The sequence below is a fragment of the Lipotes vexillifer genome, unplaced genomic scaffold, assembly GCF_000442215.2.
Source record: "Lipotes vexillifer unplaced genomic scaffold, Lipotes_vexillifer_v1.1 scaffold230, whole genome shotgun sequence".
NCBI lineage: Eukaryota > Metazoa > Chordata > Mammalia > Artiodactyla > Lipotidae > Lipotes > Lipotes vexillifer.
This window is the reverse complement of record NW_006775143.1, coordinates 4,933,714-4,953,516: the sequence shown is the minus strand read 5'-3', so window position 1 is coordinate 4,953,516 and position 19,803 is coordinate 4,933,714. Positions and strand designations below refer to the sequence as shown.

General features: G+C 47.3%; 1 protein-coding gene across 2 annotated transcripts in view; it reads left to right on the top strand.

The window, feature by feature from the left end:
- The window catches only part of ZNF618 (zinc finger protein 618), a 187,392-nt gene that overhangs the window by 79,792 nt on the left and 87,797 nt on the right, over positions 1 to 19,803 (top strand). For both annotated transcript variants that reach the window (XM_007449737.1, XM_007449738.1), the window contains exon 2: positions 19,719 to 19,762. In XM_007449737.1, coding sequence (XP_007449799.1) covers positions 19,719 to 19,762 — 44 coding nt within the window. The remainder of the gene's footprint in view (positions 1 to 19,718; positions 19,763 to 19,803) is intronic.

Below are 19,803 nucleotides of genomic sequence, written 5' to 3'. Positions count from 1 at the left end.
TTTCCCTGGAGGAGAACGTTCCTCTTCATCCTGAGCTCAGAGCTGCCTCCCTCTGACTTCTGTCCCCAGGGCCACAGAACTGTGTGTTCCCCCTGCACAGGACCACCCTGCTGTAGCGAAGGCAGGTCTCTGGCCTCACACAGCCCAGCTCTGTCAGCCACCACCATGCTGGCTTCCACTGGGGGAAAATACTGCCCGCTGACGTGTAACTGTGTCACTGCCAATAATAGTGCAAAGGCTCCAAATCCGAGGGCCTTTCTAGGATCGTTTCCTGATTAATTAGGTCAGCGTCTCCAAAATCAATTTCCAGTGAAGTCGCGCCGCCTGGTAGCACCGTTCCCCGCCCAGCCGGGCGAGGGAGCTGGCGCAGAAGACAATTCCCTGGCCTCTGGCACGGTTCAGGCCTTGTCTCTACCTGGGAAGAAAGTCACATTACACATCTCTTCTGTGATTATCCTGACTTTTTATTTTATCTGCCCTCCCCCTCAAATCTTCCATTAAACCCCCCGTAGATCCTGCTTCAAACAGGCAATTAGACTAACAACGTAATTATATCCCTCAACGCTAATTGTAACTGGTTTAGGGGAAAAACAAAGAGAAAGAGGCTTCAAAATCTCTGGAAACTGAAAGCAGCTGTTACAATTTCCAGGTATTTCTTGTCCCTGTGTGTTTCTTTGAGAGCCCTGGTTGCTGGCGGGCTGGATGTCCAGTAGCTCTGCCTTTGACCCAGATCACCCTTAGGGCAAACTCCGGCCTGTTTCCACTCTCCTTTGCACGTGCTTGTGGCATCCTGTTCCTGTCCTCCTGTGCTTTCCTGTCCCTCTCTGTTCCCTCTGGCTCTCATTTCTCTGACTCTATCTCGACCATTTTTATACTCTTAGAGCCGCTGAGAAAAGAATGAACAGGCGAGGAGGTCGAAGATTTGGGGGAAATGACATTTCTTCCTGCTCTTGCCAGCGCTCCAATGTCCCCAATAACTGTGGGCTGCTAGTCCGTGTGATTCTCCCTTGGGGAAGCAGGGGAAGGCTGGGCGGAGCTGGACCTGGTTCAGGATTTGAACCTACTGCGTGACAAGGATGCTGTAGAGAGGCATCACCTGCCACCTTGCCCGTTCTCAGCATTTTTCCGGGTCTCTTCTCTGGGCCAGGCCCTGTGCTCAGAGGTGAACAAGCGTTGGTCTGTGCCTGGGGGCCTCCCGTGGCCTGGGGAAGGAGGCAGGCAGGTAGGTAATTGAGCAGTGGGGCCATTGGGAAGAGTGTACATCAGAGGGGATCCAACCCTGCCTTGGGTGGCTGCAGGGAGCTGGGAGGTGGGGTAGGGCAGGGTGGGGGTGTTGAGCAGTTGCCGGGTGGAGGTGATGTCTAAGATGAGACTTGAAGGATGGGGAGGAGAATTAGCCGGGCAGTTAGCATGGGAAGGAGGGCGGCAGCTGCAGGAACCCCTGTGTAGCTGGAGCATTTGGCCTGAGGATTGCGGTGGCGGGAGCTGGGACGGAGTGTAGTGTTGGCCTTGGCAGGAGAAGGGGAGCCTGTGAAGGGTTTAAACGGGAGCGACAGGGTCCTATTTCTATCTTATTAAAAACTCTGCGGGCTACAGGTGGAGGCTGTTGGATTGGAGGACCTTGAATGGAGGCTGGAGCCCCGTTAGAGGCTTTTGAAGAAAGCCTGGATGATTTTTCTTGAGTGCTGACTGCCCAAGTGTCTACACTCTGTGATGGGGATATACTAGCTGTGTTGTGTGACTTTTAACTTCTCTGAACCTCCCTCTCCTTGCCAGATGAAAATCAGGATAGTCATATTTACCTTTCCACGTTGTAGGGGGCGTATGAGAAATAAAGTCTGTAAAGGTTCTGGCTCTGTGCTTGACACAGAATAAACATCAAGGTGGTACTTTTGAATAGGGAGGATGTACCAGCGTGGCCTGGGACGTTTTTCCAAAATACGCATATCCCTCTCCCATTAACTTGCATTTCCAGAGGAGGGGGAATCGGGCAATTTTACGTTGATAGACTCCTCTGGAGGACCCCGGCAGCACATGATGGCTCCTCAGTTATCACGACTTTCCTCATTTCTGGAGTCGAGTCCCAAGCCTTGGCCTCTTGCCTCAGAACAGATTCCTGGTTCTGTGCCATTTTCCTCTTCTCAGAAACAGGGTCTCCCAGTTTGATGAAGGAATGTGCTGATGACGTTTCCCTTAGGGTAGATGTAATGCATGGTGCCCCTTCAAAGCCTGGAGTGGAGACGTGGTCGTCTTTCAGACACTGATGAGCTTGGAACCCCGCTTTCTCTCAGTAAATGTTTTCAAGCTTTCATGACACCTGGTTTGGGCCATGAAGTCCCAGTTATTTCGGCCCTGGGTTTGCCATCAGTTATGCGGATGGGGTGTTTTCATTAAAATTTCCATTAACTATTTGTTTCATTTTTTTAAGCCAGTAAGCAATTTATAGATTCATTAACTTTTTACTACACTTGTGAAGCCAGGAAAAGGGGAGAAAAGGAAATGAAATATTTGGTGGCCCTTAAGTATGGAGGACGAAAAAGCTGGATGATTAGAGCTCGTCTGAAGGAGTGTTAGGAAGGGCTGAGATCTTCCAGAGGAATCCAGGACTGGAGTATCCTGGCGAGGAGCACCACCCCTTTCATTCCCCTCCCCCTCTTCTCCCCAGAGCTGATCCATCCTTCTGCTTGTAATACTGATTATTTTTTCACCAGATGGCCGTCCTTCCCCTAATGACACACCTCCCCCAGGGAGCGCACCACTTCTGGGATAGCTAAGCGGCTCTAAACATTATTTCCTTATGTTGTGGTGCAGTCTGACTCCTTACAGGGCTCTTATTTCATATTTTTGCTGGGGGAGTTAGGTATGGCACGATGGTTGAGTGTATGGGCTTTGGGACCAGACAAGCTTGGGTACAAATTTGCTTACTAGCTGTGTGATTTGGGGCAAGTAACTTTACCTTTCTGAGCCTCACTTTCTTTATCTATAAAATCACAGTAGCGTTAGGAACTCTGGAAAGGCCCAGGAAAGTGGCAGCAATATTCTTCACTGTACACTTAAGTGGTGAGGACAAAATGAGTTGGTTTATAAAAGAAGCCCACCTTCTATTCATATTCCAGACTGTGCCGTGCGGCTGGACTACTCATCTGTGAATATTCTCACTTGGATCCAGTTCCCTACAACAGCGAGTCACTTTGCCTCTCAGGACCTCAGTTTCCCCAGTTCTAAAGTGGATGAATAATCCCTAGTTAATGAGGATGTTGGATGATTTCTCACATATTTAATGAGCCTTTTAGAGTCACTGGCACAGCATAGTATCTCAATACACACTAGCAGTCGTATAGTTTTTGTGGCTGCAATTACATACAATATAAAAACCTCACTCTCAGGGTCTACTGTATTAAAAAGGCAATAGGCTTAAACATTACCTCTCCCAAGAGCCTCTTAGAGAAAAGCTTAGTGCTTAAAGGTACTCTCCAGGTCATCTTGTTTTGCTCCGAGGTGGAACTTGAATGCGCTGAGTGCTTCCCAGTGGATTGGTGTGTACCTGGGCTCAACCACCATGTTTGCTTAAGTGGCTACATCCTCAGAGGACAGAGTGTAGATGCAGGTCTTTGTAGAGTCACAGGTCTTCAATCTGGAGAAGGGTAGAGTCCCAGGAAATCTCCTTGTCTAGATTACCTGCCTTTATAGATGTGCAGCATGGGTCTTTTAAAGTATAATGAGTTTTTCCTCAAAAGCAGTAATGATAGAAAGCTAATCAGAAAGGAGGGGGAAAAAATCATGTATTTTTGAGCCATCCAGGTCTGGCGCTTTTTGGTATATATATATTTTTTGTTTGTTTTGTTTTTGTTTTTGTTTCTTGCGGTACGCAGGCCTCTCACTGTTGTGGCCTCTCCCGCTGCGGAGCACAGGCTCCAGACGCGCAGGCCCAGCGACCATGGCCCACGGGCCCAGCTGCTCTGCAGCATGTGGGATCCTCCCGGACCGGGGCATGAACCCGTGTCCCCTGCATCGGCAGGCGGACTCTCAACCACTGCGCCACCAGGGAAGCCCTTTTCAGTATACTATATATGTGCAAGCAGTGTTTCTGTAGTTATATATGTAGTTTTGATTCTGTTCTTGTCATTTCACTTTAGTACGTAAGTGTTTTTCATGTAGCTCTCCACCATTCATAAGCATCCATTCTGATGGCTTTGTAAGGAGATATTTACTTACATTGTTGTACATATAGGTCGTTCCCTAGTTTTTATTATAAACAATGCAGTGGACATCTTTGTACATGAATCGTTTTCCTTCTTTTGTACAATATTGATAGAATTTGTTCCCCAACATGGTCAAAGGATATGAGAGTTGGTAAGTTGGTTGTGACAGTGTGCCAAGTTAAACTTAGAGAAAGGCAGAAGTGGATGTGACAGCTGAGGGCACACCACTGCTTTGGAGATTCTTCAGAAGAATCCCATTTGGGAGGGTTGATATGGCAGAATGCCGCCTTCTCATCCTCTATCTTAGCTGGGGTCGGTAGCTGATGACCTGTTTTATTTGCCCAAAGACTTTGGGCCAAGCCATGAACTGGTGGCTGAAATATTGATTTTTACATGCCTGGCCTAAAACATACATTCAGTGCCCATGATTGCAGAGTCCCACGTTGGGCTTAGCAAAGGACTAGGCCTGATAAAGCTAACACTTTAACTTTAGAGACTTGCAGATTGCATTAAAGTACATGTGACCTCACACATTTTACTTCCACTCTGGGCCTTTATTTTCCCCCTGTAAAACAGGCCTTCTGGCTCTAAAGACTGTGCATGGATGTGTTGCCCAGTGAAGTCAGTCAGGAAAGAAGATTGGAGCTTACTTTTGAATAAAGTGTTGCTGGTTGCCTGGTACAGGGTACCAGGTAGGCTGCTTTGGGTAGACTTCTGAGAATCATACAATGTCTTCGAATGCCTCCTCTGCACTATTAAGTCATTTGAGCGTCTATAGTTTTCCAGTTTTAATTAAATGTAGGCGTTTTCTGTTTTCTACTGCTTTGGCTGTCAAGTTTGCTGACTCTAGATGTTGTGGTGGGTTGACCTTTTTAAATGAGTTTAATGGAGATGGAGAAATAATAATGATGGTAACGGTGAAGACAGTGGTAGCTGTTACTTACATAGCACTTAGTCTGTGCCAGGCACTGTTCTAAGTGCCTTACGTTTATTAACTTCTGTCACTTAATGATTTCATTAAATCAGTTCATTTTACGAAAGAGAAGCAAGACAGGGGATCTTGCAAAGGAAGACTGCAGCCAGAAGATGGAAGGAGTTTGGTATTTGTCCTAGAAGAAGGCTTGGGTTTGAATCTCGGCCCTGCCAGTAACTAGTAACTTTGGGCAAAGTCCCTTAACCTCCACTCCCTCCTTTCCAAAGTGGAAATCATGGCTCCTACCTTGTAAATAATTAAATGAAGTAATGGATGTAAAAATCCCTTCAATCAGTAAATAAATATGAGGCATCAATAGAAAGTGGTATTCCTGCCCCATCCCACACTCGGCATTTGGGGAACCTGGGTCATTTTCTCGTTTAAGAATACTGTGTAGACGCTTTCTGCCTGTTGGGCTGTGTGGTAGGCTCTGGGGAATTCAAAGGCATCATGGCCCCTGCCCGGGGAAGATGTATGGTCCAGTTGGGAAGACAGGTCATAAAAGGATGACTGAGTGTACCGGCTAGTTGATCGATACTATTTGAATGGCTTGGGCAATAAGTGCTTTAAGAAAACAGGGGAGAGAGATCGGCCCTGTGTCTTGGGGAAAGAGGAAATGGAGCCTTCAGTGAAAGGGAAGGGCCCTTCCTTTCTTTGCAGAATGTAGTGTGAAACTAAGCCTTCAGCAACAGCCAGGACACAGAGGGACACGGGGTTGAGTCTGTGCCCTGTGAGACAGGAACGCTTCTGTCTCTTATGATACAGTTCAAAACCCACCAGCGTGAAGTTTCACGTGGATCTGGAGTGGCCTTGGAGGTGGACACAGTCCTGGGGCGCTCGGAGTGTTTCCCTTGCAGCCCGCCCAGCTGGCATCAGACTTGGTACCTCAGAGCCTCCACTCTTGATCCCCTTGAATGTCCCCTTGAGTGTTCTAGATCTGGTCAGGAGATGATTCTAGAGTGTGCACTGGGTGTTTGGGTCTTCTGAGTAACACTGGGGACAACTAGCTTTCCACATTATGAGTTTTCTGTCAATAGTAGATTCTCAGCAAAGGCCGGAAGCAAAAATATGGTGGAAAGCCATTCAAGCATCCCACATGTTGGGGCACTGGGACTGGAGGGCCAGGCTTCCATTTATCAGATATTCAGGGTCCTTTCAGCCCTGAGCTGTGGCTACTGGATATTGCAGAAGACGATGCAGGTCAAGGGAAGGCAGTCCTTGCCTGTGAGGAAGTTACAGTCTAAACACGGCAGTGGGACCCAGGTGGGCCCTGTGGTGAGCTGTGCAGGACGCTGCCATCAAGTGGTTTCAGTCCTCCGGGAGTTTTCCGACCTGAATTGGTCAGCTATCGGTTTGACCTCAACTCCATCCCTTTCTTTCCCCTGTGTGCTCTGAATTGCAAGGAACTACATTTCCCAGGTGTGCTTGCCCTCTGGCCTTCAGACAGTTTAGCCAGAAGGATGCACAGCAGGGACATTGGAAGGTGGGAAGAAGGGAAAAGCCCAGGGTATTTCTCCCCACTCATTCTCTGCCTCTTATGGTGTTTTCCTGTGTAGCTCCAGCCCCTCCCTCTCTGAACCACTCCCATTGGGCAGCTCCTGCGAACTGCCCCAACTCTGGTACCACCTTTCTCTCTCCAGGCCTAGAGGTGGTAGCAAAGCTCCTCGTGTGCTAATCCACGGTTGCCTTTCTGCCCCCTGTATGTCTTCTCTACTCGAATCCCTGTATTAAATTGCCTCTACTTTAAAGACCTAGAGTGGCTTGTCTTTTTCTGGCTCAGACCCTGAAGGATGTACCACCCAAATCAGGCCCCATAGAGCCTTTGGCTGTTCCCACCCTGAATAATCCCATGGAAGCCATGGTAAGATAATGGCTGCCCTAATGAATTCAGGGTACCAGATTTTTTTTTCCCCCTGCAAAGAAAACAGAATTGTAGAATAATTTCAAAATAGTCTGGCTGTCTAGATTTCTCCGCAGGTGGCCATTGGGATGTGTAGAATTACAATCTTTCTTTTCTTCGTGGGCCTCTCATTTTGTAGGATGATGGGTGCCTCCTCCCTTTCCAACTGTGAGAAGAACTATTTTGATTTTTAAAAAAATTCATGCAGTCATTCTCCCCCTCCCCCTATTTGCCTGGGCTGTTGATCTTGCGATATATTTATAGAGATCGTGGTTGGCTGACCAGGAGTTATTTTGCAATAGGAATTTGTAAGATTTCTACTTTGAGCATGTGTTCCAGACTTTCCTTTCTTTAAAAAGAAAAAATCTTTCTTAGAGCATCTACTTTGCCCTTCTGTAATTATTTCTTTTCACAACCAAAGTAAGCCTTGTGTTTTGCACATAGTTTTTTTTGTGTGTATTTCTTCTGTCTCTGGTCTTCTTCTTTTTTATATATAAATTTATTTATTTATTTATGGCTGCATTGGGTCTTCGTTGCTGCGCGCAGGCTTTCTCTAGTTGTGGTGAGCGGGGGCTACTCTTCATTGCAGTGTGCGGGCTTCTCATTGCGGTGGCTTCTCTTGTTGTGGAGCACGAGCTCTAGGTGCGCAGGCTTCAGTAGTTGTGGCTCGTGGGCTCAGTAGTTGTGGCACGTGGGCTCTCAAGCACAGGCTCAGTAGTTGTGGTGCACGGGCTTAGTTGCTCTGTGACATGTGGGATCTTCCTGGCCCAGGGCTCGAACCCGTGTCCTCTGCATGGGCAGGCAGATTCTTAACCACTGTGCCACCAGGGAAGTCCATCTGGCCTTCTCTCTTCTTTGGTGTCTCTTTTTACTCCAAATTTTAAAAGGCCATGGCTCCTTCTTCATGTAGGAAATGTTTTTGCAAATGAGAATGTGGTGACTGGAAAATGGGTGCTTTGGGGATCAGGAGACCTCTGTTTCTCTATCTGTAAAAGAGGAGTGTTGGACTAGATTAGTGGGGGCAAGCATGCTACTGTCCCCAGCTTTACCTCGCTCACTGCAGACATCAGTAATCAATCACAACACTCTTAACTAGCTGAGCTCTGATACGGCCCCAGAATCTTTCTCAACACATTGCCCCAGGCGGCCATGTCTAATTGATTAGAATTGGCACTGAAAATAAAGCCTGTTTGCCGTTCTTGGACTAGATGATTCCCTAGACCCCATTCACATAATGGTTCTCTAAGTATTGGCAGTACAATTCCTTTCTTCTTTAAATCAACTGACTGACCTTTATTACACTCCATCCGTATGCAGCACAGCCCTGGGTGCTGTGGAGCCACAGAGGAGCTCTAAAAAACTAGCCACCCTCATGGAACTTGCAGTTTAGTTGGGAGCAAGACTGCAGAGAGTGATGATGTTCCCAGGTTTGCCCAGGCACACCCTTGGTGCTGTAGGAGGTTGTCCCTGTGGTCAGGGAAGGCTTCTTGGAGCAGGGCCTGGGGTCCAGCCGGTCAGAGGGGAATGCAGTCTAGGCAGTGGGACAGCGTGGGGAGAAACAAACAGCAGGGCCAGCAAGTTTCAGAGCTAGGAGGGTCTTCAGAGCTCATCTGATCAGAACTCTCCGTTTATAACTCAGGAAACTGAGGCTCGGAGGAAGAAAGGGACTTGCCCGAATTTTAGTAAATGATAATTATATAGCTAAAGTTTAATAAATGATAAATCATTTTAATAAATGATAATTATTTCTATAGTTAATACTTGTAGAGCACTATATGCCAGGCATTGTTTTGAGAGCTTTAATATATTAACTGATTTAGTCCTAAGTAACCTTGTAAGGTGACTACTGTTATTTCTCCTATTTGACAGATGAGGAAACTGAGTCTCAGAGGGTTAAGTGTTTTACCCAGCGTCACATGGCTTGTAAGTGGTGGAGTCAGGATTTGAACCTAGGCCATCCGGATCCAGATTCTCTACTGGGAACTACTGAGCCTACTAAATCCTGTTGGAGTCATCAGAACATGTTCTTGTTTTTTTTACTGTATTAATTTTACTCACCACCACCAATGGAATCATAATGACATCATCCAGATCTGTGCTCATATAGTACTTTTAGCACTAGCTGAGAATGTTAACAGACTTTATATGTTTTTATTCTAACCAACAGCTGTGTTTCGTGGGGCTTTTTCTGTCTATTTTACATAGGAGAAAACTGAGACTGCGAGAGGTGATGTGACTTGAGGCGGGTCACAGAGCTAGTAAGTGTCCCAGGCAGAATTTGGAGTCAGGTCTGCTGGACTCCAGATGTCAGAGTTGGAAGGTTTCTGAGACACTGCCAGTCCAGCAGCCTCATTGGACGGGTGGGCAAATGGAGGGCCAGACATTGCCTCTGCCAGCAGTCAGAGGGGGTCTCCTGGCATGGGGGACCGCTGCTCCTCCCTGAGGACTGTCTGGGCACGCCCGCCTCACTAAGCCCTTTACCTGGTCCCCTTGAAGAGGTTTGGAGTTGCCCTTACTTGCTGCCTTGTTTTAAAATACCTAAGGGGTTGACTTTTAAAAAACTCTGTCCCCCAGTTCCCCAATCCTGGAGTTCACTAGTTTGAAGCTTGCAACCCTCTTTATTCATAATATGTTTTTTTTTCCCACGAAGCAAAAAAGTTTTTCTTTTTTTACGCCCCCCCCACCCCCAACTTCCTGCCGATCTGAAATGAATATTTATCATGTATTTAATGAGTAATCTGAGTCTTGGCTTGGTGAGGCTGTACCCAGGACATGGTTTATGGCTGATCTGGTTTTAACTCGCTCCAGGCGGTTTTCCCTGGAGTTTTCTGTAAAATCATAAACCTGGAGAGAGAATTTTTGTGGAATCCAGTCACGTGACTTGCTCTTTTGTAAATTGAGAGATTAACTGTGTGATGGTTAAGAACTGAGATGCATTTCTTTTTTCAAAAGAAAACAAACAGAGCAGCATTTATGCACCCAGAGGAGGGTGTCCTCTTCTAAAGATGGGGAAAGTCACTCGCCAAGGTCACGCCTCTGGGCCTTGGAGCAGCATGGCACTGGGTTTGAGAACGTGAACTTGGAATCGGAGTGTCTGCGTTGGAAGCCCGGCTGAGCCTCTTCCCGGCTGTTCCAACACCCTGCAAGCTCTGGGTCCTCGCCTGGACAGTGGGGCTGGGAACGGTCCCTACTGCTTAGGGTGGTTGAGGAGATTAAATGAGACGGTGCACACGATGCCTGCGCCCCGGGCTGGCATACAGGAGGTGCTCAGTAGATACTGGCCTCTTGGGATCGCTGGTGTTATCCCCCTTCGGGGCCCTTTATGCCCGACTAATAATACAAGCTGACACTATGTGGATGTAAAGGCCCCGCTCTAAGTGTGAGACTGATGAGCTCACTTCATCCTCACAGCAGCTTGTGAGGTGGCCACTCCCATCACTCCCATTTTACAGAGGAAGGAAGTAAAGCACTGAGAGGTCAATTTACTTGCCCAAGGTCCAGCTAGCAAGTGGCAGAGTTTGTGCTCCCGCCTGATTCCCAGTGACTGCCACCCCTGCTGCTGAGGTCCTTCACATCTCTCTTCCTCAGTCTTGGAGCCTGAGGGCTTTTTGACTGCTGGTCCTGGGGAGGAACTATGGGCTCCCGTTGTGGTACCATCCAGCGCCCTGGGATGAGAACGAGCCTTGTAGTCCGGGTGATGAGTCCCACATGGCAGCCCAGGGGAGGCACCTGCCCCTCCGCTCTGAGCCAGGATCCCACCACTTCTTCTAAGGCCCATGAGTCAGGCCTCAGGGGTGGAAGTGGGTTCACCTTTTACTCCTGGCCCTCTGCACACAATCCAAGGCTGACAGCGTTCCTCAGCAGCTGCAGTGGTGCATTTACTTTTAAATCTGTCACTTACTGAGCAACTACTGCATGCCAGCTCCACCCTGGGTGCCTTCCAAATGCTATCGCAGGAGATCTTTGTCACTCCCAATAGCTCTAGGTCCTGGGGCTTTCTCTCCTCCACTGCGGTTCCCAAAGGCATCATCTCTTCCCTGGAAGATGACAGTGGCCTCCGTGTTGGGCTCCCTGCCTCTATACCGCAGCCAGCAGTTGCTTCCAGAGGTACACATGCCTTCTGGGCAGCCTGTGAGCCTTGGAGTAAAGCCGAAACTCCTCAGCCTGGTTTACAGGTGCTCAGTAATGACCAGCTGTTGATGGCGACAACAAAGACGACGATGGTGATGATGGTGATGATAATGGTGACGATGATGGTGATGGTGATGATGTCAGTGATAGGGTCCTGCTCCAGTCCGCATGGCTGCCCACCAGAGAGGAGAAGACGCTGCCTATACCTGGAAACTCGTATGAAACAGAAAAGGCATGTGCTCGTTCCATTCCTAGGAAGCCTGATTTATTTCTTGATACCTGTCCTCAGATAGCAAGGGCTTGGGGAGGGGCAGAAGGGCACCGTAACCTAGAGGAGTAAAGACATTGGTCATTTCCCTCGGGTTTCCCTTACAGTTGGAAACATGGCCAGTCAATGAGGCGCCTCCCTCAGCCTCTGGGCTCTGGCTTGGTGTCTGGTCAGGAGCTCCCTGTGTGAGCCTGGCCATGTCAGTGGGCTGGTCCCTTCCTCCAGAGGTGGAGACCCTCAGAGAAGTCTCCAGCCCTGCACGGTTCAGGGACCCAGGCTTCCCAGCTTGGCAAGATGGCACCCTTCTGCTTGCTCACTGGCACCCAGCTTGTGTTAGCTCTGTTTACATTAGATTTTGCGTTCCCACTGTTGAATGGGAGCTCTGTGTGCCCTGTTCCAGCATCCTCCCTCAAGAAAGCCCTTCCTGATCCTATAGTCTCAATGGATCCTGTTGTTAAAGATGCTCGTGGAACCCAGGACTTTCTCTTCAGAGCAGGTCTCTCAGTTGGTAATTATAAATGGGTAGCATGAAATAAATAATCACGGCCTGTCTCCCCCACTGTTCTTGTTGCTGCTGTGTCCCCAGTAACTTCCCTGGTGCCCAGTACGTAGTAGGCACTTAATGGGTAGTATCTGGGTGAATGAATAAGGAACCATGTCTGATTCATCTTAGTATCAGTCCCCCAGGGCCTTGCTCAGAATCACACATCTAGTCTGAACTCTATAAATACCTACCGAAAAATGGTATCAGCCACCTGGGTTCCAGTTCTTTTAACCCAGAGTCTTCTCTCGTAGCCTCCACTCCACCCCTCAAGCTTGGAACCACTCAGTCAGTGGCTTTGAGTAACCATGTTCAGTTGGGAAAATACATACAAAATTAGAACCAAGTACCACAAGCTAGGACCATATCACTGAATGCGATCTAAGAAGCAAGGTCTAATTAGGGAATTTATAACAGATTTAGTTCCCTGGGAATGGAATCCTCTTTTAACTTGCAAAGCTATTGTTCAGTGTTGGTACAGTCACCCTTCGTGGATGTTTTTCATGAACACCTGGTGTGTAAAAGTGGGGACTACCTGTGCTTGAGGTGGGGCCCGGTGGTTGGATAGGAAAACAGTTTATCTACATCGTTTGGGGGCAGGTTTGATTCGTTTGTTCTAGAGATGAAGGGCCAAGTATGTAGAGGAAATGGCCATGGACTTGGGGTCAGAAGACATGTGTGAGCCCTGGCCATGCCATTGGCCAGCTGTGTGACCTCGGGTACGTCACTTGGCCCCTTGGGTGCTTGGTTAATTCTTGGTCAAAGGGGATAAACTGCAGTGTCTTCTTTACGGGGTTATTGGAGGATTCAGTGCAGGGTAACAATCTATAAAGTGCTGTGCTGATGATTAATATTCTCATGCACCAGAGAGATGCAATCCATTTTTCTCGGTCCAAGATTTTTGGAATCTTCCCTGATTCTTTTTTTCATACCCCACCTCCAGTTCGTCAGCAAGTCCCATTGGTTCTACCTTCCAGTATATTCAGAACGCAGTGTTTTTCCTCAGTTCCCTCACTGTCACGACCCTGGTCCCAGCCACCTTCATCTTTTTCCTGGGCTGGAAAAAGATGGATCTTTTTCCCATCCTTGCCTACGGTCTGTTCTCAACACAGCATCCAGAATGATCTTTCTAAAATAGAAGTCAGATTACATTTGACTCTGCCCAAACCTTCCAGTGGCTCCCCAGAGTAAAAGCCAAAGCCCTTCAGTGGCTGTGAGGCTCTGCCCCCGACCTCTTCTCATCCTTGCCTCACTCTTCCGCAGACACACTGGCATCCTCTTCGTGCGTTGAGCACACCAGGTACACTCCTGCCCTTGGGTCTTCCCACTGGCCATTCCTTTTTCCCTAGTCGCCACATGGCCAACCCCCTCACCTTCCATTGTTTACCCAGTGACACCTACTCTGATTACCTTATTTAAAATTGCAGCCCATGGCTCCTCCCTTGGCCTAGCATTCTGATTATCCCCTGCCCTTCTCTATTTTTCCCCCCATAGAACTGATTACTTTCTAGCATACTATGTATCTTACTAATTTATTACTCCTAATACTACCATCTGCCCCCTCTGCATATAATCACAATGAAGGCAGGGATATATCCCAACTGCCTAGAACAGTGTCCGGTGCATAGAAGGAGCTCAGTAAATACTTGTCAGATGAGCGAATGACTTTCTTCTGACTTGAGTCATGTATCTCAATGGGACAGAAAGTTCAAGTTAAATTTGGGGGATCCACTGGCTGTTGGAAAGGAAAGAGATATATAAATGAGGTTTGAGTTGTTTCAGACCCACTTGTCCTCCTCTCAGTAAATAGTAGGGGACATAGAGTCATCTTCTGGGCAGGTCCTGGGGCTCTGGTAGGTGCTTCTCGAAGGTTCGGTGCACTTGGTTTCACTCACCACTGACGCTGAGCGTCTTCCTGCAGGGTCAGTTATACCAGTTGGAAATTTAAAACAGAATTTTTGTGTTCAAACTGACATACATACATATATATGCAGTACACAGACATATTTTGGACTAATATGCATTTGGTACTTGTGGATATAACATTCGCGTTAATTAGTAAGAAAGAAAATGAGATTTCAAAGACGTCTCAGCACGCAGAGAGCGTCCCTCCTCTCCTGGTTCACGTTCACTCTTCCCTTCCAGGGGTGGAAGGAAGCCGAGAAGCAGTGAACACTGGGGATTTGGAATTGTCCACTAGTGGATTTGAGGCTGTCCACCCAAAGCCAAGCATAGTGTTTAACACATAGTAGGCTTTCAAGAAATATCTGTTGAATGAAGAAAGGAGTGATTGATTATTTAAGATCAGTTGTTACATTTTATCCAAGTATAATTGCCAATGCAGTTTATCGTTCATCTCAGCAACCTCTCGGTATCAGTATTTCCTGAGAAATAATAATTAACGGATTCAACCTTATTTGCTGAATATTTGTGCCAGACCCTGAGCCGGGTGCTGGAGACATCGCCACATGTAGGATGCGGTCTTTATCCAGGAGGAGCACAGTCTGGGAGGCACAGGCCTTCCAGGAACTGTGGTCCCCATCCCATAGAGCTGGTGAAAGGCACTGGTGGTGGTGAGTTAGCAGTGTTGGGAGAACAATGAACAGGGACTAATCAGATCTGCTGGGGGGAGGGGGAATCGTTGAAGTCTCCAGAGAGGAAGCAATTTTTGTGTTGCAGTGGGGGAGGGAAAAGGCAAGATCCTAATTATACCACCACGGAAATGTGCTGCCTCAAGTCCATCCTTGGCTTGACTGGCTGATGCACCATCTTGGAGATGCCCACTCCACCCTCTTCAGAGCTCCGGGTCCATGAGCCCTCACATTTGCAGTGGCCCCTCGGCCTCCCTGAGCCTCTGGCTCCGCTCTCTTATCGCAGAAAGGCATTTCATTCTTCGAGATCAGGCAGCCAGGACCCAAGGAGCTGTTTTCCTCCATTGTGCAAGCATGACAAATCATTAATTTTTGATTGATTTGCTTAGAATTATGGGCGTCCCAGCATTCTTTCCGCCGCTGAACAGCTGTATAACAAATGAATATATCAGTGTGCACAAAAGATTGGCGATCTAAGAGAAGCAATTACATTGGCCACCCTCCCCCACTCTCACCCCTTCCCGGGCAATGAAGGAAGGAAATTTTTACCAGAAATTCCTCAAGTGGCTTTAAAAAAAAAAAAAGCCTTTTTATAATTGAATTAAGTCTTTATCTCTTCATCTTTTGCAGCAGATTTCCAAGCACACACCAGTTCCCCATGTGCTTGCTTGGGTTCCATCCATCCAGGAAGAATCTTTAATAATGAAATTTCAACTCACAAATTAAAACCAAAATGAAAAAAGGAAAAAAAAAAAAAAGGAGCAAATTCTACCCCTCCTTTTTGCTTTTTTTTTTTTTCGGTCGCTGCTATTCCTTTAAGATTTTGGAACCGTACCAGTGCACTAAATGTGACCTCCATAACTTTTAAATTAAGAATTTATGCTAGCTTGAAATTTATGAAATATTTCAGCATGAAAGAAAGCCTTTTTCCCTCAGGAAAATTGAGCAATAAATCACAGCACTGTGGATTTACTGCCCTAGAGCCAGCGAGAGATAGGATTTTTTTTTTTTTTTTTTTTTTTTTTGGCTGTGTTGTGTCTTCATTGCTGCTGGCGGCCTTTCTCTAGGTTTTTTTTTTTTTTTTTTTTTTTGCTTCATTCTGAAAAAAAATGTAATCATATAAGACAGCTTAGCTGCTATCCTCCCACTCTCTAGAATTTTTAATTTCAGCTGTTTCTGCTTGGATTTATTTCCAATATTCCTGCTCGGCTTTTCAATTTCCTCAGTTATTAAATTTTAATTCAGTGCATTAGCATTTAAATTAAAAAAGGGTTTATTTTATCGAAATCGTTGGCCAGCCCCCATCCCGTAGCACACGAATTGCCTGTTTCTGCCATTTGCACAAAATGTGAAATGCAGCTAATGTCTTACAACTTACATTTGCACAAATTTAGAAATAAAATTTCTGGGTTTGGAATAATATTTTCTTTCCAAGAAAATCCTTATGGAAAAGAACAACTTAACGTTCATTTGGGAGGAAGAGGAGGGTCGAATGAAACTAAAAATAGCCTTGCCCAGGTCCTGAGAAGCTGGTGTGTTAGGAATGCATGGGGCTGGGAGAGGAAGCAGGTGCCCTTACGGGGAGCAGGGGCGGGGTGAGCGGGGCCTTGGATACCTTTACCCCCAGCTATGTGAAAGTGAGGAAGAGGACCTCTCATGAGTCCACTCCCTCCACCATATTTCATTTACCCTTGAGGGGTTTGGTTAAGGTTGGGTCAGATCCACATAGAGTATCAGAGATGAAAAGGAGGGGGAGATGAACTCTCGTGCCTCCCGTGCCTGTTTTTACCTATGAGAACCTCGGGTCCAGGGAAAGGAAAGAGCTTGCCCAAGGTACAGAGTGAGACCCAGACAGAGCCAGGCAGAAGCTGCATCTTTAGGAGCACATGGTCCAGTGGCAACAGCAATAGAGTTCCCATTACTTTAGTGGTTACTACACATCCCTGGCCTGTGCTTAGTAGTTTACCTACATAGCTGCATTCAGTTTCATTCTGACCAGCCCTTTGGAGAAGGCCTCGGGGCTGTGGGGTCTGGTAGATGCTCATGACCTTCTGACTTGCAGCCCAGGATTCAGATCAGCCCCGGAGACAGGCTGGGAAGACTCCTGGCTCAGTCCAGGCCTGGCTCTGCCTCTTGCTCGTCTGCTGTGTAATCTTGTACATGTCACTCTGTTTTTCTGTGCCTCAGTTTCTTGGGCCCAATTGGCATATTGCCATTTTGCAGTTGAAGAAACTGAGGCCTAGAGAGTGCAGATGAACTTCCAAGGATTATATAGCTCGAAAATGGCAGACCCAGCACTTGAACTCAGACTTGTCTGACTCTAAGCCCTGTGCTCTTGAACTTTGGTTTAAATTGAGAATCAGATCAGATTACACTGGGTAAAGGTGAGTTTGTGGTTTGGGATGAATTGCATGAAATTGCAGGTAGTAGACCATTTGGGCCTAGGAAAATGACAAAGTCAACTTAATTCAAACAGTAGGACTTGCTTTGAGATATTTCTGAGGACCCAGACAAAGGCGGCCTGGCACCTTAGGGATCTCTACAGTGAAAATGGGGGCCCCCAGCACTGTGGCTGGGGGGGGGGGGCCTGAGAAGCTGTCCCCTGTTTTTATGGTGGGTCTGGACTCAGCCAGGCCTGAAGGCTGAGATTGACAGGTGCTGTGATACTGACACGTGCTCTCTTGGGCATCTCTCACTTGTGCCCATTGTCCATCTCTACCCCTCTTCCCATATCTGCTTCTCATCTCTGCCAATAAACGGACATTTCCCACGCTGCAGGGATGAACTCTTCCCTCCAGCCATCTCATCTCCCCAGTTGTACCATCTAGGCTTCTACAAAAGGATTTGTTTGGACAGCTCTTTGAAAATTTTCGGCATTTTGTCTTTGTTTTATAAAAATGGGTGGAAAACAAAAATGCATGTAGCTACCAGTGATAAGAAGCTCAAATATCATAAACACAGTGAAAGGGAAAATGGCTGGAGATGGTCGGGTGTGCCTAAAAGAGAGACTCTTCCGCTACCCAGTCCCATGTTCAGTACGCTTGAACTGGTCAACTCTGTGAAATTGTGAAGGAAGAGGACAAAAGAAAAAAAAAAAAAGACAGCATTAAAACAACATTAAAAGAGTGTATAAAATTCTAGAAATACATGCCTGGAGTTCAGTTTGAAATTTGAAAGGCTGGAGATCATTGGGGATTTTACAGTTTTTTTAAGCTCTCTGGGATAGAATTTCCACCTCTGCCACTTCTGCCTCTTCTGATATGAGCATTAGAATAACTTCCTCCCATTCGCTTTCCATACAAGTTTGAGGAATGCAAGATGTTGGAAAGAGGCTGTAATTGATCGTGTTCTTTTGCTCCCAGTGAAATGATTTGCAAACCATTTTCCGCTTTCTTGTTTCCTCCATGGAAATAATTCACTGGCATCCCATTAACTGCTCCCTCCCAGGCCTCACGTTTCTACCTCCCTGTTTGTCCTTCACCTTCCCATTTCCCTCTTGTGGGCAGTGGAGGCTGTGTGTGTTCACCCCATTTCCCGATTGTCCCTCCTGAGTGTTGGAGGGAGATAGAATATTCCAGAGCTGAGGAAGGTGGGCATTGGAGTTGACCCAGACCTGGGCTTATAGCCGTGGGATGTTGGAAAAATGCCTGAAATTCTTAAATGGGGACATTGTGTATGTGTGTTGGGGAGCCCATCAAGAGGATTCGGTGAGAGGTGTTGAATGCCCACACACTAGCGCCGGGTGGGAAGTTAGCTCAGGGAGCGAGTCTGGGGTACCCGCAGGGGCCAGGCCGTGGGGTAGGAAGTAGGCAAGAGTGGGTCGTGGGGACTGTGGTGAACCAGGTATGTCAGCTTTAGCTGACCAGTCGTGTGGGACTACGTGTTGCTTTCAGAAGCTGAAATCTGGCTTTCTTGAGGGTGAAATGCCTTTATTTTGATATATTGACTGTTTAAATTGAAGTCCGCCATCTGGTTTTGCCAGCTTGCAGCGTCTCGAAAGCATTCATCCAAAGGTAGCTGCTGCTGTTTTTATTGTAGGTCCTCAATCCTTCATCTGCAATCCTGAAATTCGAAAAGCTTGAAAACAAAAAGATGTTTTGTAACTGGTTAGGCGGCAGAACTTGACCTGAAGGGAGAAGAGACTAGTGCCCGGTTTCGTTTAGCCCATTTAGGGCTGACTGCATAAATTTTACTATAGAAATATCAACGTGCTTGAGTACCAGGGGCTCCCCAGACCCTGCCAGGGTTATTTCAAAATAGAGAACACGTGCGCCACATTGCCTTTCTAAAATTGGAAAGGTTCTGAATTTGGAAACACATGTACGCTAGAGTCTTGAACCTGCATTATTCTAACTGTGATTACCATTATTATTAATGTTTTGACAGAGCTGGGGAATGCATCTCCAGCCAGGGGTGGTGGAGAACCCAGGCGTTTTTCCCATGTCCTTGGCCTCCTCATCGAGGTCTCCCCAGCGCTGGCCTAGGAGTCAGGATCCCCGGGTATTTGTCACGCAGTCCTCATGAGACTTGAGGCAGCTCCCTCCTCTCCCAGGGCCTCAGTCTCTCCATCTGAACCAAAATTTTATGATTTCTGAAAATTTCATTTGGTCAGCCTTATCTTCCCATCACCCAGCCCCAAATAAAAGAGATTATGAAGCAATGCTCTCTTGCCTCATCCTGCTTGCAGGGTTGGGGGACAGACTATTTTAACGTAATAGGATTTTCCCCCTCCAGTTGGTAGGAGTAAATCTTCGGCTACTGTTTTACTGGAAATCCCAGCTGAAAATGAAAACGGTGCAATTCAACCTCAGATTTAGTTGGTTACTTATTTTTCACTGAGTCCCCAGGGCTCTGTGGTTGCTGGGTTTGTGTTGGCAGTGGGTGCTCAGTTGGATTTAAAGGGCCAAGCAAATTGGGGTGTGGCGGTTGGCTGTCCTAACTCCCTCTTACCACTGGGGGCAGACTTTTCTAGCCTGGAAGAATGGAGTAGGGCGTTGTGGCCAGCTAACCCCCTCTGAAGGCTGGTGTTTGAGTGGGAGCTTGGTAGGGTACAGTGGGTAGAATCTGTGTTTTCCTCTTGGCTGATTTAGGTGTTCTGGGTTTCTTTTGCAGGCTGACGGAGCCAGTGCAGCTGGAAGGAAAAGCACGGCAAGCAGGTATGCTCTGCCTCCCCCGCCGCCTGCTGCATCGTCGTTCC